Genomic DNA, 23543 nt, shown 5'->3' with positions numbered 1-23543 from the left:
CCCGGTGCAGGAATGGAGGTTAGCATTTTGACACTGGGAGGGGGTGACCCGCCCCCGCCCATTGCCATCCCTAGACTCAGAGGCTCCGAAATCTTTTTTCAAAAATGAATATGATGGCACAACCGTGATATTTCAAAATTACAGGGGTAAACATTTTCCACTGTCCGCGTTCCGTAGCTGGACACTTTCCCTAAGAGGGAGCGGACAAGTATAAAACGAGCCCTAAAACAATTCAAAAACCTCCCCCGCTTCTCTCTCCCTCTCTCTCATTACAACAATACCCCCGACTTGGGCACGGGAAACCGCGACGCGTCACCGGAATCTTCCCGAGCGCCTTCCTGTTCCGGCGTCTTCACGGAACCGTAACGGAAGCCTCGGTTTTCGCGAGGGCTGTCCGCTGTCTTCTTCCCTCTCTGTCCAGGGGGCTCCTCTTAGACGGGGGCTCCTCCAAAGCGGGCAGAAGAGTCGGAGGGAGGCGATCGAGCTGGTTTTCTGACGTTTTTCCTCTGGTTGTTCGCCTGAAGAGGAGCCTGAGAGAGGCGTGGCTTGCGGGAATCTCGCCGGTTCTTTGTCTTCCACTCGGTTTCTCGGGGTTCTCTTGTCTGTTGTCCCGGTTTTTGACGGTTCCATCGGAACGGATGAACATAGGAGAAAAGGAAGGATTTTGAGACCCGGTCGGCATTTTCCTGCTGGATTTCCTTCCTTTGTTACGGTAAGGAACGATTTTGGTTTCCTTTTGAACGGAATTTTTTGGATAATTGATCCTTAGGTTTCGTCATTCTTAATCATTCTGAGATTTTGATAATGCTAAAGTAAAATTTTGTGTTTTTTCCCGTTTTTTCTTCCTATTCCATAGCAAAGATAGCGATTTTTTTTTCCGCATTTCTGCATGATCATTTCCGGAACTCGGTGTATCTCGGGGCGTCGTGATGTCCAACCAGGGGTTTACGGGTTGAAATCAAACCCTGTGGCTTCTCTCTTACGCTCCTCTTCCACCATCTCCATCCTGACCTTGTTAATCGTGTTTATGAGTTATGACGATGCCCAGGGTTGAATCCTAGCCGAGTTGGAATGTGTCTCGGTTGATGGAATTGGCCGATTTCAAGCTATTTCCAAGACCCTAATTCTGAGACTTGTCAAGTTACGTTGATTGGTTAAATGCCGGCTTTGCATTTAGTTGATTATTGAGGTCGCAATTTCTTGCCTTTCTATGGGGTGAGTAAGCCAAATTTCTCCAGGATTTGAGTTTTGAAGAGAGAGCAAATATTTATCATTGGAGTTCTTGTTTGACATAAATCATGATCAGTACAAGTTTGGGTGTGGAAACCATATAGAAACATCCTCCACCAGGAATTAACTGTCCGTTAAATGCACTAGGTTGTGCTTTTCCTGTCTAAATTCATCCGGATAGAACGGGAGAACAAGTATTAGATACTCAAACAGCTGGGAACAAGCTATTGTGAGGAACACTATTGTTCAGTTTCAGAAAACGGCACCAGTTCATAAGTAATTTATTGTGTCTTATTTCATCCATCTTGTTAAAGAAGCGTGTGCTGATGTACTTAGATTGGGTGACCATTGTACGTAATCCTTTTGATGTGTCTGCAGATAGCTGATCGATCAGGAAGACTCACATTATGTGGAAACTGCTCCTTGCTACCCACCCCCTTTATTCTTCCGTTTGTTATAAGCCTATATAACTCCATGGCTGTTGGAGTTAGGCCTGCGTATGAGCTGAGCTTGAGTGGATCTTGGCTATGAGTACATGCAGAGCCAATCTTTAACTGTCTTGTTCTAGCGTGGCTAGAATCAAGATTGAGCGAGCTTGAGCTCATCTCAACTTGGGTTGAGGGAATTTTCATTAAAAAGTTACCTTTTTTTAGAACATTTGGAAATGAATAGAGGGGACAGGCTTGAATCTGTCACCCATCCACTAGGGTAGGACCTACTTATTAAGACATTTATCTATGTAAAGTTGTGAATACATAAATATAAAAATGAACATAACACTAAGAGCTTAGATAAGTTTTATTGAGGTTTAATGAGCCTAAGCTCAAACTCGGTTGGTTTAATTACATGCCCAAAATTGGCTTGAGCATGCCTTTTTTCATTGAATGAACAGAATTCAAGCTAAGCTTATTGAGCCAAACCAAGTTTTTGCAGGCACCTTTGCTCATGTGCAGCCCTAATTGGTGCGCCAGACTAAACCATTGCTTCATTTAGTATACCAGGTTGTGTTCATTATTGCCTCAATATCTGTCTTTTAGAGGCTTAGAGAATTAAACCGTCACTCCTAGGCAGGGTGCATATAACTTACTAGTGACCCTCTATTGGGCCAACTATGTGTCTGAAGACGCATAAACTACTTATGGAGGGAGGTCAGGTGGAGCAGATTTAATGTGTTGACAATGTTGCCTGATTTTCCCTCAGAAAAAAAGACAATGTTGCCTGAATTGAACTTCATAAGACATCTCAAGGAGAAAAGCATCTTTTTGATGGAACTGATCTTTTCTTGTAGATGATCTAACAGCCTGGATTCAGATTATATAATCTAGGACCATGATGGAAACCATTCTCTGTCCTTTGGTTAGTGGTTACTTTGAGCAGTTGTTCTTGAAATCTGTTGAATCAGATTACGTTCAGTTTTGACTAGTGAGTTATGAGCATAGTCACCAATCTTGTTCTTGGGATTTTCTCAGCTGGGTTTTTCTCAAGAGTTTTTTCTAAGGAAAATCTTTAAAAAACCTCAGATGTTTTAAAAATAAAAAAAAATGTAAAGAAAAATTTAAAAAGATAAGAAAGAATAGGTTTAGCATTATTTTTCTTATGAAAATATAAAGAAACGATCAGAAGAGCACTTAAAAATAAAGTAAATAAACAATCAGAAAAATGTTCTTAAAGCAAATAATTTTTTTTTTAATATTGTGATATTATGTGATAACATCATTGATATTTTGAAGTTTCTATCTGCTGCTACAAAAAACCCAATGCTATCATGATATTTTCAAAATATTGGTGATATTGGTGAATATGGTTATGAGTATTGTTTTCACCAATTTGAGGGAGCTTATTGGAAACTGTCCACCATCAATTCTCCACCATAGGCTTCAGTATTCAGACTGGAAAGGGTTTGTGGTTTTCTGTGGTGAACTTCATGAAAACTAAAATATCTCCTATAATTTACTCTGCAGCACTGGACCAATCACCTGAAAGCTATACAGTTTGATCCAACTGATTTCTCTCTCTCTCTCTCTCTCTCTCTGAGAAGCAGCTTCCTTCAAAATATGCTCCATATTTGCATGAGCCAAACTCGACAAAAATAAGAGTTTCTTATGTGAGCTGAAAGAATCTGCTTGTTGACATGTCAACGCCTACAAGAGAAGGCTTATTTATAAGCCACATTGATTACGAGGTATTTAATTGACAAGATGACAAAATATCCTCCTCTACTGGTGCATAGACTCCCAAACTCCAATTGTTTCATGGGGAACAATAACGATCACTAGTTGGCAGAATCACATGCCTTTTGGTAGTGACATCAAAATGTAATTAGGTTGCTTGCATGCAGGACTTTGGAGGGTGGCCAATTCTTTCAGGGACAAGGTGGAGGTTTGCTACATTTGCATTTTTTGTCAGTAAAAGAATGAAAGATGGTGCAAGAAGATAAGAGATTAGTCATTATGATGATGCAGTCAAAGAGCCTTGACGAATATTTTTATGAGAGAAACATTGGAGACACATATAAGAAGCTTCAAGGGAAAAAAATGTAGGAGGCGAATGATACAACCCAGGGTTACTGGAAATGCTATAGCACTCGGGGAATCATGCTTCCCTGAAACGTGTTGCTTTTGAAACATGTGGGGAAATGACCCTTTTAAATGGGAAGTGTGCTTGCGCTTCCCATTATGGGGAAGCACACTTTCCAATATCAGGAAGTGAATTTTCTTTTTTTGGGGGTTTGGAGCCTTTAACAATATTTTTTTTGCCAAATATTGGTAAAAATCGATTCCTATTCGCTTCCCACTTGCATCTAAGGTCGCTTCTCTCTTCGCTTTCCTTCTCACTTTCGAGACGATTACCGGTTCGCTTCTAAGTCATCCTGCACTTCCCGCTTCTTAAAATTTTAGAAGTGCCTCGCTTCCCACTCCTGCTTCCTCGACTGACAACTCTGATACAACCTCAATTGAAGGATTTCTCATGAGAAACACTTGTTGTGCGTTCAGCTTTAAGAGGTCATAACTTTTTACTATGAGTCTTATGACTATTTGAGAAATTATCGACATTTTTTGTACCATGGGTACCTCTAGCAGATCTTTGGGTGGGGGGGAGGGGGGCGTGGTTTGTTGGTTATCGGTTCTGTCTTTCTACTGTTTTCAGATCTTTTGAGTTACTCAGATGCACTTTAGGGGACCCTTATGCTAGGGTATGCATTGCTGACATCATTAAATCTGTATGATTTCAAAGTGATAACTGAAGGGAGACGTTCTTTGACGGCTGTTGTTTTCCAAGTCCATATAATCTTGGAATTTTAAACATTTTAGCCCATCATTTGACGTTAATTCATCATTTGTTTATTTGTTTTGTCTTTGTTTCTTTTTGTTCTTCTTGGTCCTTTTTTTTTTTATTCTCATGATACAATTATGCTTGCAGAGCTTAGTTACTTTCCAAATCCATAAAGGAGAATGTTTGTTAAAACATTTCAACATGCTACCACCAGTTCTAAAGCAGAGGTGGGAGAGATCGACACAAGTGCGCCCTTCCAATCTGTTAAAGCTGCAGTCACCTTGTTTGGTGAAGGAACCTTCTCTGCAGAGAGACCTGCTCTGAAGAAGCCCAAGTCACCTGATCTTGAGGTATTGTTTGAATTAAAGAATTCTGTTTGGTCTTTTTAATTTATTTTAATTGTAACTTTTTTCTCTGTCCTTATGATGAGGTGAAGCTGCTAAAAAAATTAGTTAGAAAATTTAAATAGTTGATGAGATGGTAAGAAGACCATAAATTTAATTATGTACACAGTGGTTCATCTCAGGCTCTGAAGCTATGTCACATGGGTGTGGGTGCGGCGCAATTTCAAATTTTTTGGACATGGGGACTTGGCTATATATATGTATATATATTTAAAAATAAATAAATAAATAAATAAATATATATATATATATAACAATAATAAGACTCGGTCAAAGTTGTGCCCATTAGGGGACACAACTATATATGTATATAACAATAATAAGACTCGGCTATATATATATATATTTACAAAAATATATAAAAAAATAATTTTTTTAGTTTTTTGCCCTAAAAATGGACAAAAATAGACTCGGTCAAAGTTGACCGAGTCCAAAATATGGACGGACTCAGCCCCGGTGCATTGACCGAGTCCGAAGCCTAACCCGTGTCCGAAGCCGCACCCGTGTCGGGGCGTGTCGATGCGGGTGCGTCGACCCCCTAGCCGAGTCCGTGCGACATAGCTATGAAGGAACTTCAGTCAAGTAGCTTCCTAATATGGGTATAAACTCTAAATTAACTTGGCTCTGATTGGCTTGAGCTGCTTGCATAAGGTTGTTTAAGTTTTTGGCTACGGTCCTCATGTATTTTCATGGATAGTCATTGTTTGCTATCTTCTCAGCACAACTGTGGTTAATTGAATTCATTGAGGAATTAAAGATTGGGGAATTTGTGTAGAGCCTATTTGCCAACTCCTCTGAAATGGATGCCTATGCATTTATATGCTGAGGTTTGGTATAATTATGTAATGAGTTTCTTCTGCTTGAAACTAAAAATGCAGAAACTTTTTCTGATATATCTTCCTGCAATTTGTTTTTTTCTATTTCTTTTAAATGTACATTAAAAGAGATCCACAATCAAATTGTATTTTGAAAAAGCATAAAAAGCATATTGTTCACAATCAATATGGTAAAATTGGGAGGAATATATCTGTCCTTTAAACGATCAGGTAATTTTTAAAGTTACTCAAGTGTTTGTTGCATGCTAAAATTTTGTTGATTAAACAATCTTGTTAGGAAGACATGGATGGAGGTGATAAGAAAGGATATGAATGCTTTGAACCTCACCGAGGACATGGCATTGGATAGAAATGAATGGAGGAGAAGGATTCATGTGGAAGACCCATAATGATTTTCTTTGTTGGTTCATATTGCCGACCCCAATTGTTTTGGGATGAAGGCGTTGTTGTTGTTGTTGTAAACAATCTTGTTAGGAAGCCAAAAAGGGCCGACTAACTTTGTATCCTCTTTCTGGCTGTTGTGAGCAGAAAATAGTCACAAAGGAGACAGCGCTTCATTTGGCTGAGAAGGAACTGCACAAGTACAAGGAACAGCTAGAGAATGCTAAAACAACAAAAGCCCAAACACTAAATGAGCTTGAGAGGGCACAAAAAACTGTCCACGATCTGACCTGCAAGCTCAATGGCATAAATGAGTCTAAGGAAACTGCTATCAAGGCCACAGAAGCGTCCAGGACTCAAGCCAAAGAACTTGAAGTTGCAAACTCTGGCAATCCAATGAGTAATGATGCCTCGTGGCAAACTGAATTGACCAATGCAAGGGGGAGCTATTCAAGTGCTATGGCTGAGCTTGATGCGGCCAAGCAAGAGCTGAGTAGGATGCAGCAGGATTTCTCTGCATCGATGGATGCTAAGGATTCTGCTATTGTGCAAGCAACAGAGGCAGCACAAGCCATTGAAGCCAACACAGAGCGTGCACATGAACTGTCCAATTCTCTTACTGATGTCAAGCATGCTTACATGGAAGCCCTGCAGAAGCATGCTGTCATTGCAAGCTCCCTTGAGGAAAACTCATCTAGACCAGCTGTACAACAAACCCAGACAAAACTTGAAGCACTGGAAAAGATCCATGCTGAGGGTGCAGGAAATCTTGAGACCAAATTGACAGTGACAATGGCTGAAGTTATAGGTACCCAGAAGCAGCTTGATTCATTGAAAGCATCTCGGTTAAATTCATTTGCAAGTATGACTGCAGATCTCGGTGAAGCTAAAGGAACTCTCTATAGAGTTGCAGAAGAACAAACTCATATACTGATGTTTTTGAAGATGGAACTTGAGAATGTGAAGAAAGAACACCAAGAATTGAAGCTAAAAGAGGCAGAAGCCGAAAATATTGCTGGAAAATTGCAGTTCAAGCTTCAAAATGCAAAGGCTGAGCTCTCTCTGGCAATTGCTGCTGAAGCAGAAGCAAAAGGTGCATCCGATGAACTTGTGTCAACTATTAAGCAGCTGTCTTCAGAGTTGGATGAAGCGAAGGCGGAGGTGGATAAAATGAGCCAAGAAGCTGAAGACCTGAAGAGTGAGGCAGAGGCTGCTAGAATAGCCATTAAAGATTCAGAGAAGAGACTTGCGGTTGCACTAAGAGAGGTGGAAGAGGCTAAGGCAGATGAAGCCAGTGCTCTCGATCAGATCAAGTCATTGTCTGAAAAGATGGACGCTGCCCGTGCATCAACATCAGAACATGGCGCCAACATCATGATATCAAGAGAAGAATATGATTCGTTGAACAGGAAGGTGAATGGTGCAGACACTCTGGCTGGGATGAAAGTATCTGTTGCCATGGCACTAGTGGAAGCAGTTAGGGTGAGCAAGAAGGAGGCACTGAAGAAGCTGGAGTCAATCAGGAAGGAAATTGAAGAGACGCAGGTTGCAACAGAAGAAGCTCTCAAGAAGGCAGAGATGGCTGAGTCAGCAAAGAGGGCAGTAGACGGGGAACTGAAAAGATGGTGGAAACGTGAGCCGAAGAAGTGGGACTCTGCTGAATTCGCTCCACGAGTGCCTATGGACCAAAAGGAGTATGATGTGGATAGGCTCTCGGATGTGGGGCCAGCCACTGCAGCAGTCAGAGCTCACTGGCCGGAAAATGCTGCGAGCGGAAGCCGAAAAATGGAGAGGTCATCAACATTGAAGAAGATAATTTTGCCTTTCTTGAGTGGTATTTTTGGCAGGAAGAAGAAACCGGTGGCCGTTGGGATGCCATCTTATCTTCCTGGTCAGAAGGTTGATTTGCACATATTTTTGGGGGATTAAGTATTTTTGGGGATTAAGTATTTATGGTTCCCTTGTTTATATGCATTTTGGTGGTGTGCTATCTTGATATGTATCTGCTGGGTTTTGGGTGTATAATGTATATAATCTTGAGAAGAGTGGAAAAAGCAAGATTTTCAATTCTGTATAATAGTTTTGTGCAAGTGATCTATACTAGAACCCCGAGGGTTTTGACCAAATGGTGTAATCCCTGGTCTCTTTGTAACCACTTCTCTCCCCTTTCCCAGAACAACGGGTCTCTTGGGCGGGCAGGATGGTGCCTAGACTCGGTCAATTGAGTCCACTGTGGGATTGAGCTACGCGAAGATGCGGAGCAGCGAAGCTTCCTAGACAAGGCTCATTCTGTGTAAGCTCTATACTCGCAGCAGTGTAAGGTAGCACAGGCTCTGGGCACAAGACAATTCCGTCCCACCTTCCTGGCCTGTTCCAACACCTAAAAGCAATCCACTACAATATCCTAAGGCTCCTCTAGATGCAAGATCTTCTTTGAAAAGTAGTTTGACCCCATCCGCTAGAGCTTGAAGAATCCCCAGGCTCGTGTGGATAAGGTCTCTCCCTACCCTGAGGGAGTTTTATGCTGTTAGGACTTGGGATGGGCGATTGTAGGTTCGGCATGCTGAGACAAGCACAGCCAAGTTTTCATTCTCCGGTTTGGTTTCTATGTAGTTAAAAAGGAAAAAGATGTCCTATGCTAGGCATGTCTGAAGCGTCAGGCCCATAAATGATCTATTCCAGTCACGTCGCAAGTAGAGCCGGTAATTGATGACCGGGTTTGGAACTGGGTTTTATCAGGTTCACTATAAGAAAAACCATATCCGGGTCTTATAAAGTTAAGATGTACCAGACCCGGTATATACCCAGTAAAAATGATATTTTATATATTTTTATATTACAAAATCACAGGTCTTAATCGAAACTATGGTTGAACCTGGAATTTCACAAACCATATCCAGTTCCACATACTAATCGGATCCTTTGGGTCTGACCCAGTTTCTAATCGGACTTCTTTTTTATCACCAAACCTTCACCCTATAGGGTTTGATATGAGTCAGGCCTGGGTCAAACCTGACCCACTATTGTGACCAGTCACTGCTTACAGAAGCCGTTGCTTTGTGGGATTCATGCTCCATTCCGCTATCATTTTGGTGATATAAGATCTCTCAACCAGTCTCAGTTTACTTGCTCAACTGCATTGGACCAATCTCAGATATATGGACCTAGTGCCGTGGTGGGCACAAAAATGGTTCATACACTACTCGGCTAAGTTGGGCAGGCACGTTGAATGATTGATCTACTGGCCAAGTAGAATAGCGGAGAAGCTAATTATGGTTGTCGTTTGATTTTTTGCTGTCAAAAAATGACATATAATTGGGTTACAGTCACCTTCCAATTATTTTTGGCTAACCAGGTGTGTATTCAGCGAAACGATGTGGTTGAGCTTGAGACTGGAAATTCTGCCAAGCTGAGGGTCTTAACTAGGGGTGTCAACCGGTTGGGTTTGGTTCGGACCCAGGTGAATGAAAAATGGGCTATCGGATTTTAGAATCTGCACATTCACACGTTATGCGTGAGATGCGAGGAAAATATATTGAAGATGACTTTCACGCCTAATACAGATTACATTTGGCTAGAATAACTCTTAGCCATATACAAGAATTTAGGAAGTAGTTATATGGGCTGTTACAGATAACATTTGGGCTGTTACAAATAACATCTTGGCTAAGGTTTGCAATAGCCGTGTGCATGATTCTAGGAAGTCTGATACTGGATAATAATGAGGGCCCAGCTGCATTTGCTGATTTTTGAGGAAGGAAAATCGACAAATGCTGGGTGGATAGATATCACACTCTAACCGTTGAGAGTAACTCCTGAAAGTTATTGTTTATCTTAACAGACCACCGCAAGCTCAGAGGGGGGTACACACGTTGAGCTTATCCCGGAATCCATGAAACTTGATTGTAGACAACGGCTTGATGAGTCCATCAACAAGCTGATCGCCAGATAAAATAAACTAAATTTGTAGATTGTCAGTGCAGACGTGATCCCGAACAAAATGAAAATCGATCTCTACGTGTTTCGTGCAAGCATGAAACACAAGATTGACCGCTAAGGATAATGCCCCAATATTATCACACCACAGAACAGGCGGTGAACACCAAGTTTCGTGAGTAAAGACTTTAACCACAGCAAGTCAGAGGCGGCACAAGCAAGAGACTTATATTCAGCTTCGGTGCTAGACCGGGCAACTGTGCGTTGTTTGCAAAAAGACCAAGAGATAACGTTATTGCCTTAAACAACAACGAAACACCCAATGGATTTGAGATCATGCAGGCACCCTGCCCAATCGACATCAGTGAAAGCACTGAGAGCAAGAGAAAAAGATGGACGAAGAAGTAGACCATATTCAACGATGTCCTTTAGGTAGCAAAGAATGCGCTTGACAGCAAACTAATGAGCCTCATGAGGCTGATGTATGTACTGACAAACTTCGTTGACTGCGAACACAATATCCGAGTGAGAGACAAATATAGAAGGTCTCCCACAATACTGCAATACAATGTTGCATTCGGAAAGGGCGCGGTGTCGACTTTGGTGAGCTTGAGGGACATACTCATAGGAGTCGCAACCGGCTTGGCATCAACCATAGTGGATTTCTTAAGAAGATTGAGAATATAAAAGCGTTGAGACAAATGCATAGTATGGTTGAGATAGTGAACCTTGATACCCAGAAAATAATTTAAATGCTTGAGGTCTTCGACTGAAAAGGTAGAGCCAAGATTGGTAACGATGCGTGTGATGGCCTCTTGAGAGTTACATGTGATGATGAGATCGTCTACATAGATTAGTAAAAAGATGAGAAGATGATGATTTAAAAAAATGAAAAGTGAGGCATCAGACTGTGATATGACAAATCCATAAGAAAGCAAGTACATGCTCAAGCGTTGGTACCATGCTTGGGGGGCTTGCTTGAGTTCATAGATAGTACGGTCTAGTTTGCAGACATAATTAGGGAACTTAGCATCTTTGAACCTCGGTGGCTGGCTCATGTACACATCTTCATCTAGATAGCCATTATTGAAGTCAAGTTGGCGCATAACCCATTTAAAAGATATAGCAAGTGAGAGAATAACCCGAACAGTAGTGGGCTTAATGACTGGACTGAAAGACTCAAAAAAATTGATGCCTTCCTACTAATGAAACCCCTTTGTCACAAGACGGGCTTTATAGTGAGCAATAATGCCATCAGAGTATCGTCTAATGCGATAAACCCATTTGCAGCTAACGACATTAAGATGAGATTAAGGTGAAACCAAGTGCCAGATACGATTGCACATAAGATCATCATATTCAGTGGACATAACTCTTTGCTAATGTAACACCCCAAAAATCCAGGACTTGTAACCTTTAGAATAGTTTAGAAAGCTTTGAAATCATATAATTATCAGAGTTGAAATAGTACTTCAGCGGAAAATGATATTTTTAAAACCACAAGTCAATGAACCTTGACCGCATTACAGCATAAACTTTTCTTTGTCGAATCCCGCACAACTATTGAAATCAAATGGTTTTGAAATGCAGTTTCAATAATTGAGAGTTTGTTCATGGGATTTTGCAACTCATTATATTTGTTGAAAAAAAAGAAGTTTACTAAAACAGTTTTTAGTAACTCAAGGTTTAATTAAAAGAGAATTTTTGAAATACACTTCATACCAAATTTACCAACATGTCCTCAGGAGCGAAACGTCAGGGAAAGAGCTCTATCTTGATCTCATCGCGCCATCGTGCCATTGCAGAGTGTATCACCTATACATCACCTACCCATAAAATGGGTCAGTTTCACTAAAAACTGGTAGGTGCACATATAGGACTATATAGAACATAGTTAAGCAAAATAATTTAATATGTCAAGTAGACAAGCAATTATATAGCAATTTAATTTCAACAGATTCATGGAGCAACTATCATGAGCAAAATGCTAAAACTATTACAAGCATTTCACTGGCACAAGTAGGCTAATTATTATAAGCAAAGCACTGCACAAACAATTTGACTAGCAAAATACGATCTTTCATCAACCACACACACAATACCATAAGTATTGAACCTGTTGTACATTATAACTTTCATACGCGATAACTCAACAAATTGTGTGATCGGATTTAAATTATGCTTCGATATTAACTGGCCAAGTGGGTACGCACAAGGCACAACTCTAGAAACAGCCTAGACTGATCTGGGGGTTTATTATGCTATGTATTTTATGATAAGCTGTATAGCTGTCTGAGTCTGCACCTAAGGGGACGGTCAGTGATCAAGAGATAAATCCCCAAAGCAGCATAAACAATGGATGCATCCCAAACATGGAGAGCTACCACCTAGGATAATTATGGTAGTCTCCTTCCCCAAACTCCGATGACTGAGGAAGCTGAGTCTTTTGCTCGTAACTGCCATTAATGGCTTGTCCATCGAAGTTTTTGTACCTTCCCATCCTCTCTTCTGACAGGAGTCAGCGGTTCGAATGAGTACATCAGGGGTAGTTAACTGAAGACCCATTCTACATACTCTGGTCTTTTGACCCAACTCGAGTATCTTGCCGGTGAAGGCGGAAATCATCACTTATTTAGGTGATCTCAGCATTTTGTTATTTGCACTCATCAAGGTTGCCACAACCTACTCATCCAATCATCGCAACGTAAGAAGACGTACTTGTCAAAAAGTATGGGCGTACTTGTCAAAAGTACGTCTACGATAAAATGGATATGGTTTCACCAAAGAAACCCCAACAGATATTATATGCATAAGAAGTAACACAACACAATTTGGCAAGATAAGTCTTGAATTCATTTAAACAATATTTTGTACATTTCATGATACGAAGTCGTCTTGGATCTCTCGTCCGATCAACAAAGTACTTAACACGTCGTGCATGACTAAAAGTACGCTACACCAGAAAGGGGGGTGCGTAGGCTTCTCAAAAGAAACACCCAATACACAACTTTATAACGATCAAACCAATATAGGAGTGCTTATTTGGCACAATTCATCCTTAAAAGCCACAATTCACACAAGGCACATCACTATCAATCTTGCATCCAAAATTTATATTAATATCAACATGATTCGCACGACATGCGACACTAAGTTTAATAAATGAAAAATGGGTTCTTCAACAGAACCTCACTCGATCACAGGCTCCTGCGCCCAATTGGGGTTATTTAAATTGAGCCGCAACTTGAATCAAGGTTATAAAACATTTCTCCCAAGTGTGTGGACTTGGGAGGGCCTAAATGTGACTTCGCAATCCTGCGAGACTTAAAACTTAACTTTGCAAAAGCTGTGCAATTTGAAGAGCACTGGGTTGGCAGAAGGAAACTCGCTTTTAAAGAACTGCAATGCACAAGCACAACTTCTATTGTTTTGAAAACAAGTGATATCAGGATGGGCATAAGACTACATTTATGTAAGTACATATTTACCATGAATATGAGCATATGCAGGTTATAACATGACAACAAGCAACTCTCGACTTGCGATGCCGCACATTGAGGGAAAAACATATAAGTAATACACGAAGTACCAAAATCATACCTTGGCCACTTAGATAGGCAAACACATAAGGTCATAAGTAATACATGAGACACAAAGTCATACCTCACTCAAAAGAAATGTGCAGGCAAAAATATATGCAAGCAAACAGGAGCATAGGTATTGCACGAAGTACGAAACCACACCTCAAACTCATAAGCAACTATGCAAAATAATGATCGAAGAATGAAATTGTACCTCGACCCATGAGCATAAAAATAAGATAATGCGCAATGCAGAAGCAATATAACTCTAAGCATGTCTAGCATGGGCATTCTAATTATTTCAACTTAAATAGGTTCATTTATTGCCCTTTGTGCAACTTTACCCTACCTCAAAATGTTATGTAGCTGCGTATGCCTATACGTGAGGATAATACGAGGGTCGGGCCGCGGAGCACGAAGGGGGCCTATTGCGTAAATCTGCAAGAGTGTGAGAGTTATAATGACGTAGTTGACAAAAAGAACAGAAAGGCAGTGGTAAGATCTGCCCTGTCGGCGGAATCAAATGAGTGGTAGGGGTATCGGCCACTGACTGACCAAACAACGAATGACAGGGGCCTCGGCCTCTGTCTGACAGGACAGCTGATGGCAGGGGCCTCAACCCCCGCCTGACAAAACAGTGAATGACAAGGGCCGAGGCCCCTGCCGGCCAAAACAATGAACGATAGGGGTCTCGGCTTCTGCCTGCCAAAACAACAAACGGTAGGGGTCTCGTCACCTGCCTGCCAAAACATCAAACGGCATGGGTCTCGGCCCCTGCCTAATGAAATAAATAAATGGCAGAGGCCTTGGCCCCTGCCTGACAAAACAGCCAATGGTGGTGGCCTCGGCCTCTGCCTCACGAAAACAACAAATGGCAGGGACTTGGGTTTCTGCCTGACAATATTGGACGACAGAGGCCTCGGCCCCTGTAAAACAATGAATGGCAGAGGATTCAGTCCCTGCCAGACAAAACAGACACTGGCAGAGGCCTCGGCCCCTGCCTGACAAAACGAATAATGGCAGGGGGTCCGGCCCCTGCCTGACGGAACAACGATGAAACTAGGGGAAAGGTGCGACAGGGGGGGTGTCGATCCCCTGCCACCCTTCAGGTAGGCATAGAGGGAAATAGGAGGGCACGACACAGGTGGTATGCCATATGTCGGCCTCTCGGCAAGCCCTCCAGGAGAGAAAAAAAAAGAGGAGTGTGCCGCAGGGGTGACTGGCCCCCTGCCGGCTCTCCGACAACTTCAAGAGAGAGGGGGAGACGACAGGGGCCCCGTAGGCCACCTGTCGGGCCTCCGATAGATGTAGAGGGAGCGGGAAGAGGATCAGAAGGTGGGGGGAGGAGAAGGCCGAGGAGATAGAGGGCGTACCTGGAAGGGGGCGCCGTCGTCACTATCGGCTCCCTTGCAAGGTCGTCAGTGGCGGCGATTGGAGAGAGGCAGCAACGTCGGGAGGAGAGGAGGAGGAGGTGTCGGCGATGCTCTCGTGCGCAGGGCACAGGGAGGGCTCGAGAGGGAGGTGTGGTCGGAGTTTGCGAGAAGGGTCGTCGGCGCAAGGAAAGCGAAGAGGAGGAGAAGAGAAGGGAGGTGTGCCCCCCTTCCCTTCCTACCATGCTCTTAAAGAGCTCGGGGGAGGCGACAATCGGGGAAACCCTCAAGGAATTTCCTTATCCTGCCGAGGAGGGTGGAGCGGCATGAGTAGGGGGTTTGTTTTTAAACAAAACCTACCCTGCGTTGGGTTTTAAAACCCTAACGAGGGCGGTCCTGGGTCGGGTCCGGTAAAAAAAATTTTTTTACGTGGATTTTACATCCTACCCCTCTTAAAAGAATTTTGTCCTCGAAATATCATTGAAAGATTATCTGCAACAATCTGGTTCTTAGTTAATCGCTGTTAATCAGGATGCACTATATGTGTGAGTGATCTGAAACACGTATGCGATTAAAGTAGTCAGAACAACACATAATAAATTCCTGAGAAAGGTTCGAAGCCAACAACTCGATCGAACAAAATGTGAGTGATTTTGTTAATAATTTGTCTTCGCAAGAGTTTATATAGAGTCACAAAAAGGGTTTGGCAGAAGACTGTAAGAATGTTTATTCGTCACCTTCTACTGGATTCGATACGAATGAAAAGACACAACGAGACATTGCTCTAGTTTGTTTATGATCCTTGAACGAGGATTTCTGTACTTTATTATGATCATGTTTTCGTTCGTTACCCTTACTATTTCTAACAGACTCTTTTTCCGGAATAGCCTCAACTTATCCTCATATCTCAAGGCCTTGCGCGACCAGTTGTCCTATCTTCGCTTAAGTTATCATTCTTAGAATGACCCTAACTTTCATAGAAGACAAAAACATATCCTCGTATCAAGATCTAGAATCAGCAAGGATCTGATTCTCTAATCTAAAACCAGTATATAATCATGCTACAACAAAAAGCCAAAGTTAAAGATTCATAACTGGCTATATCAAATGCTCTCAGAAGAGCATCAAAACACACCATAATTCTCTACGAAATCAAAATCTACAAGTTCCACGCTGGATCACCTGGTCTAGGAAATGTACGACCTCACAAGGAATTACCGCCCTAGATGGTTTACCTGGTCTTGGACAAATATACTTCCTCACAGGAATTCGCCGTCTTTGCGGCTACCCGATCTTGGACAGTACTTCCTCACAGAGATTCACCACTATAGTCGGATTACCTGATCTTGATCATACATACCCTCACAGAGAATCCTTTGCGAAAAAGGTCCTCAACAGGTACCGAAATCAATGATACATGCATCAAAACAAACGACCACTCTCAGGATCGATAGCCACCAATAATGGGCAAAAGTATATATTTATCATCAATATGTATCATCACTACATGTCATATGGTATATAAATAAAAAATCACACCTTCACCAATAAGATTCGATGAATCATAGTTTACTATTGAACTTAAACATACATCGCATACTTTCAAAATTTGAGGTCACATGCATTTCAATCATATCATACAAAAGCATATCATCCTATGCATTATATCATTTCCACCAGGTGCATTGCATTATCCAAATCTAACCTCAAAGCATGAGTTCTATACAATGTGATCATGTATATATCAAGAATCAACTAAACCTCAAGATACGTAACTTCTATGCAGTTTGAGTTATGCACACAGGATTCAAGTCATATATGCATCTAAGACATTCAGATCATTGCATCATCTCCATAAGCATTCACAATTTTTACATCAAATCACATTCGACTATATTCAACATGAAACACATGCATGAATCTTCAAGATATTTTAGTCAAATATTTATGATATCCATCAATCATGCTATACAAGTATGATATATTCTCACAAACAATCATAATACAACCTTCTGCAACACATCTATGTAGGTGTGATGTATCATAAAAAACTAAGCGTTTGTAGTCATGAGGTGTCATTCCTCTAAATAGTCTAAACTAATGATTTGTAGGCGTATAAGTCAACTACCCAAAAGTTAATCATTTGTAGGCGTAACAAGTCAACTAATCATTTGTAGGCATGACATGTCATTTACCTGCATAAGCATCATAATCATAAGGGTCTAGGTTGAACAAAATTCATACGTAATTTCATTAATAAACTTTTACTTGACAAGATCCGTACTGGAAAATAAAAAGTCTTACCCAAACTTATTAAAGTGTCTATTCGCTAACTCTCTACCTAACCCGTCATGATGAAAATAAACATGGTTCACTACTTTCATTGCTACTAGTGAGGCAACTTGGGTTGTTGTTGTTGACTTTCCTTCGCGGTTCGCTTCTTCAGATCTGCTTTCTTCTTGCGACAAACTCTGGCGAAATGCCCCATCTTTCCGCAATAGAAACAACCTCTAGTGTCTCGAGGGCATGGTTGTCCAGAATGACCATAATTACACTTCGAGCATTTTTGACTAGATGATCGATGTAGCTTGATTCCTTTGCCTTGATTTTGTTTCTTAGATGGGAAACCTTGCATTTTATCATTGGCAAGTCAACATTTGCTAACTGACTTTTTGTTCTGAATATCTTTAACTTGCTTCTCTTGTTCCAAGCCTCGTGTGGCCAGTTGCCACTTATCGTACTTTTGCTTATGGCGGCATTCTTTCACTGAATGGTCCACCTTACCACAAAAAGAGCAAACAATAGAATTTCGGGAGTACAATAGATTCAGGAGAACTTGATGGTTATCTATCTGTTTATCGCACTGACCCTGGAAGGTGTTCTCGCGAGCCACACTATGACTCAAGTTCTTGACCATAGATTGGAGATGAATAACAGCTCCAGTCAAGACATTTATTGCCTCACTCATCTCATTATACGACATCTAAATCGAAGCAAAATATTTTAATCAAATTAAGTACAAAACAACAAAATCAATAGTACTTATTGTGCGATGCAGATGTCAGATGGTCAAGAATCACTATTTTCCCTGTCGCTTTGACACCAAGTTGTAACGCCCCAAAAATCCAGGACTTGTAACCTTTAGAATAGTTTAGAAAGCTTTGAAATCAGATAATTATCAGAGTTGAAATAGTACTTCAGCGGAAAATGATATTTTTAAAACCACAAGTCAATGGACCTTGACCGCATTACAACATAAACTTTCCTTTGTCAAATCCCGCACAACTATTGAAATCAAATGGTTTTGAAATGCAGTTTCAATAATTGAGAATTTGTTCATGGGATTTTGCAACTCATTATATTTGTTGAAACCAAAAAAAAGTTTACTAAATCAGTTTTAGTAACTCAAGGTTTAATTAAAAGAGAATTTTTGAAATACACTTCATACCAAATTTACCAACATGTCCTCAGGAGCGAAACGTCAGGGAAAGAGCTCTATCTTGATCTCATCGCGCCATCGCAGAGTGTATCACCTATAAATCACCTGCCTATAAAATGGATCAGTTTCACTAAAAACTGGTAGGTGCACATACAAGACTATATAAAACATAGTTAAGCAAAATAATTTAATATGTCAAGTAGACAGACAATTATATAGCAATTTAATTTCAACAGATTCATGGGGCAACTATCATGAGCAAAATGCTAAAACTATTACAAGCATTTCACTGGCACAAGTAGGCTAATTATTATAAGCAAAGCACTGCACAAGCAATTTGACTAGCAAAATACGATGCTTCATCAACCACACACACAATACCATAAGTATTGAACCTGTTGTACATTATAACTTTCATACGAGCATAACTCAACAAATTATGTGATCGGATTTAAATTATGCTTTGATATTAACTGGCCAAGTGGGTACACACAAGGCACGACTGTAGAAACAACCTAGACTGATCCGACGGTTTATTATGCAATGTATTTTATGATAACCCAGATAGCTGACTGAGTCCGCACCTAAGGGGACGATCAGTGACCAAGAGAGAAATCCCCAAAGCAGAATAAACAATGGATGCATTCCGAACATGGAGAGCTACCACCTAGGATAATTATGGTAGTCTCCTTCCCCTAACTCCGATGACTGAGGAAGCTGAGTCTGTTGCTCGTAACTGCCATTAATGGTTTGTCCATTGAAGTTTTTGTACCTTCCCGTCCTCTCTCCTGACAAGGGTGAGTGGTTCGAATGAGTACATCAGGGGTAGTTAACTGAAGACCTATTCTACGTACTCTGGTCTTTCGACCCAACTCGAGTATCTTGCCGGTGAAGGCGGAAATCATCACTTATTTAGGTGATCTCAAGATTTTGTTATTTGCACTGATCAAGGTTGCCACAACCTACTCATCTAATCATCGCAACGTAAGAAGACATACTTGTCAAAAAGTACATGTGTACTTGTCAAAAGTATGTCTACGATAAAAGAGATATGGTTTCACCAAAGAAACCCCAATAAATATTATATGCATAATAAGTAACACAACACAATTTGGCAAGATAAGTGTTGAATTCATTTCAACAATATTTTGCATATTTCATGATACAAGGACATCTTGGATCTTTCGTCCGATCAACAAAGTACTTAACACGTCATGCATGACTAAAAGTACGCTACACCAAAAAGGGAGGTGCGTAGGCTTCTCAAAAGGAACACCCAACACACAACTTCATAACAATCAAACAAATATAGGAGTGCTCATTTGGCACGATTCATCCTTAAAAGCCACAATTCACACAAGGCACATCACTATCAATCTTGCATCCAAAATTTATATTAATATCGACATGATTCGCACGACACGCGACACTAAGTTTAATAAATGAAGAATGGGTCCTTCAACAAAACCTCACTCGATCATAGGCTCCTGCCCCCAATCGGGGTTATTTAAATTAAGCCGCAACTTGAATCAAGGTTATAAAACATTTCTCCCAAGTGTGTGGACTAGAGAGGGCCCAAATGTGACTTCGCAATCCTGCGAGACTTAAAACTTAACTTTGCAAAAGCTGTGCAATTTGAAGAGCATTGGGTTGGCAGAAAGAAACTCACTTTTAAAGAACTGCAATGCACAAGCACAACTTCTAGTGTTTTAAAAACAAGTGCTATCAGAATAGGCATACAACTACATTTATGTAAGTACATATTTACCATGAATTTGAGCATATGCAGGTTATAACATGACAACAAGAAACTCTCGACTTGCGATGCCTCACATCGAGGGAAAAGCACATAAGTAATACACGAAGTACCAAAATCATACCTTGGCCACTTAGATAGGCAAACACATAAGGTCATAAGTAATACATGAGAGACGAAGTCGTACCTCACTCAAAGGAAACGTGCAGGCATAAATATATGCAAGCAAACAAGAGCATAGGTATTGCACGAAGTACGAAACCGCACCTCAAACTCATAAGCAACTATGCAAAATAATGATCGAAGAATTAAATTGTACCTCGACCCATGAGCATACAAACAAGATAATGCGCAATGCAGAAGCAATATAACTCTAAGCATGTCTAGCATGGGCATCTTAATTATTTTAACTTAAATAGGTTCATTTATTGCCCTTTGTGCGACTTTACCGTACCTCAGAATGTTGTGTAGCTGCGTATGCCTATACGTGAGGATAATACGAGGGTCGGGCCGCAGAGCACAAAACAATGAACGACAGGGGTCTCGACCCCTGCCTGCCAAAACAACAAACGACTGGGGTCTCGGGCCCTGCCTGCCAAAACAACAAACGGCAGGGGCCTAGGCCCTTGCCTAACTTAATAAATAAATGGTAGGGGCCTTGGCCCCTGCCTGACAAAACAGCCAATGGCGGGGGCCTCGGCCCCTGCCTCACGAAAACAACAAATGGTAGGGACGTGGGTCTCTGCCTGACAATAATGGACGACAGGGGCGTCGACCCCTGTAAAACAATGAATGGCAGGGCGTTCGACCTCTGTCTGACGGAACAACGGCAAAACAAGGGGGAAGGTGCGACTTGGGTGGTGTTGATCCCCTGCCACCCTTCAGGTAGGCATAGAGGGAAATAGGAGGGCATGACATAGGCGGTATGCCGTCTGTCGGCCTCTCGGCAAGCCCTCTAGGAGAGAAAAAAAAGAGGAGGGTGCCGCAGGGGTGACTGGCCGTCTACCGGCTCTCCGACAACTTCAAGAGAGAGGGGGAGACGACAGGGGCCCGTAGGCCACCTGTTGGGCCTCCGATAGATGCAGAGGGAGCGAGAAGAGGATCAGAAGGCGGAGGGAGGAGAAGGCCGAGGAGATAGAGGGCGTACCTAGAAGGGGGCACCATCGTCGCTGTCGGCTCCCTTGCGAGGTCGTCGGTGGCAGCGATTGGAGAGAGGCAGCAACGTCGGGAGGAGAGGAGGAGGAGGTGTCGGCGGTGCTCTCGTGCGCAGGGCACGGGGAGGGCTCGAGAGGGAGGTGTGGTCAGGGTTTGCGAGAAGGGTCGTCGGCGCAAGGAGAGCGAGGAGGAGGAGAAGAGAAGGGAGGTGTGCCCCCCTTCCCTTCCTGCCATGCTCTTAATAGCTCAGGGGAGGCGACAATCGAGGAAACCCTCAAGGGGTTTCCTTATCCTGCCGAGGAGGGTGGAGCGGCACGAGTGGGGGGTTTGTTTTTAAACAAAACCTCCCTTGCGTTGGGTTTTAAAACCCTAACGAGGGCGGTCCTGGGTCGGCTCCCGACCCGACCCGGGTCCGGTATTTTTTTTTTATGTGGATTTTACAGCTAATGGGGTAGTTGAAATGCCTGTTTAATGGTGGAAGGTTCAGTTTTGAGAAGTGATGCATGAAGACTGGTAAGAACAAGGGGATAAAGAGAGGCCATGAATGTTTTTGGTTTTAAGGAGCTAGTCATGGACCGGGTGATCATGGGATGAGTATGATAAAAAAGATGATGAATGCTTGGACTAGGGGTAGTTGAAAAAGATGATGAATACTTAAAATTTTGAACCAGTCAAATACTTGAGATTTATTTTTCATAGAAAATAACCAACAAAATCTTGAGTAATCATCAACTAATATGAAATAATATCTAAAGCCTTCCCGAGAATCCACATGCATAGGGCCCCAAACATCTGCCTGCAAGAGTTCTAGAACTCGTGAACTGCTGAATTGAGAGTGACCAAAAGGCTGTTTATGAGCCTTTCCAATTAGGCAATCAACACATGATCTTATTTGCGTACTTTTATCAAGATAAATAACATTGCTAGATTTAAGAAATGACAAAATTGTCTTGTTGGCATGTTCAAGCCATTGATGTCATATGTCAAAAGATTCTCTTATTTTTTCATATGCCACCATCAACGAAGAGTCACTACTTGTCTAGATTGGATATAGGTCTGCATTAGTTTTTGGTTCTCGAAGCTAAATCTTGTTTGTCTGACGATCCTTGACAATAAAGTGAGATAGGGTAAATAAAAAAATACAGTCATTATCCTTAGTAAATTGACCAACAGATAATAAGTTCCTTGTGATGGCGAAAACATGGAAAACATTCTTTAGTAAAAATTGAGAGCCTCTAGATGAAAGAACCGTGTCTCCTATATAAGAAATAGGTAGAGTCTTACCATTTTCTATCATGATAGAATCACTTCCTTGATATGAGAATTTATTTGCAAAATATTGCTCATTCATCGTCAGATGATTAGTAGCACCCGTGTCAGGGTACCAATAATCGTTCTCACTTTATTGCATGGACATAGCCAAAAATGCTTGTGGGATGTCCCAATAATCTTTTGCAATGTGACCGCACATGCCACAATATTGATAGGTCATAGGTACTCGTTGACTTGAGTTACTTTAATTAGAGTTATTGTTTGAGGGGGAATTGCACTCGTGTCCCCTTCATTGATTCCAGCAACCTCTATAGGAGCCATGCCTTTGGCCCCTACCACGAGTGATAGAAAATGCAGTCTGGGTGGATTCTTGAGCTTCAGATGGTTTTGAGTGCAACAAGAGCACTCACTTTTCTTGATTTATGAGCAAATCATATAGATTTGCAAAGCCATGAACAATAGAACCAGTTGTAATGGACGTTACAAAGCTTTAATACTCGATGAGAAACCCATTGAGAGTTATCTGAATAAGATCCATGTCGTCAATAGGATCACGTGAGGCAGTCAACAAATCATATAAAAATCTGATTTTGTCGATGTGGCGCCCCAAACCCCGACCTTGGAAAAATCCTTTGAATTTTTGAGATTTTTTTTTTGAAATGGTTTTACGATAAACAGCGAAAAACAAGGAAAAAGGGGTAACTAAGTAACAAGGCCGTAAGTCTGAGCGGGCCACAAGTAAGTAAGCATATCCAACAAGTTTCAAAATATACAACCCAAAGTTTAATTACAAAATGAGACAAAAATATTACAAATCTTACAATCTCTCAAAACAGAGGGATCAACCCCTCAAAACCCCAAAACCAAACAGGAGCAGGATCTGCAACTAAGTGTGGGTCCCCAAGCCTCC

The 23543-nt window shown here is 41.6% G+C and overlaps 1 protein-coding gene across 1 annotated transcript; it reads left to right on the top strand.

The window, feature by feature from the left end:
• The first annotated feature begins 270 nt into the window (after positions 1–270).
• LOC149848950 (WEB family protein At5g55860-like) lies at positions 271–8214 on the top strand. The gene is made up of 3 exons (XM_090012932.1): positions 271–712; positions 4651–4853; positions 6272–8214. Exons 2-3 carry the CDS (start codon positions 4683–4685, stop codon positions 8051–8053), a joined length of 1953 nt encoding a protein of 650 aa, XP_089869058.1. The 5' UTR covers positions 271–712; positions 4651–4682; the 3' UTR covers positions 8054–8214.
• Positions 8215–23543: the final 15329 nt, after the last annotated feature.

This window comes from Nuphar pumila, chromosome 1 (assembly GCF_984573655.1).
Source record: "Nuphar pumila chromosome 1, dmNupPumi1.hap1.1, whole genome shotgun sequence".
In the NCBI taxonomy this organism is placed as follows: Eukaryota; Viridiplantae; Streptophyta; class Magnoliopsida; order Nymphaeales; family Nymphaeaceae; genus Nuphar; species Nuphar pumila.
The sequence above is the reverse complement of the archived record's forward strand: the minus strand, read 5'-3'. Positions and strand labels throughout refer to the sequence as shown.

Bases quoted from the DNA above. Each gene is read 5' to 3' on its own strand.
- LOC149848950 (XM_090012932.1), top strand. From the start codon at position 4,683: ATGTTTGTTAAAACATTTCAACATGCTACCACCAGTTCTAAAGCAGAG. The intron at 4,854-6,271 runs GTATTGTTTGAA...TGTTGTGAGCAG, and splicing joins CCAAGTCACCTGATCTTGAG to AAAATAGTCACAAAGGAGAC.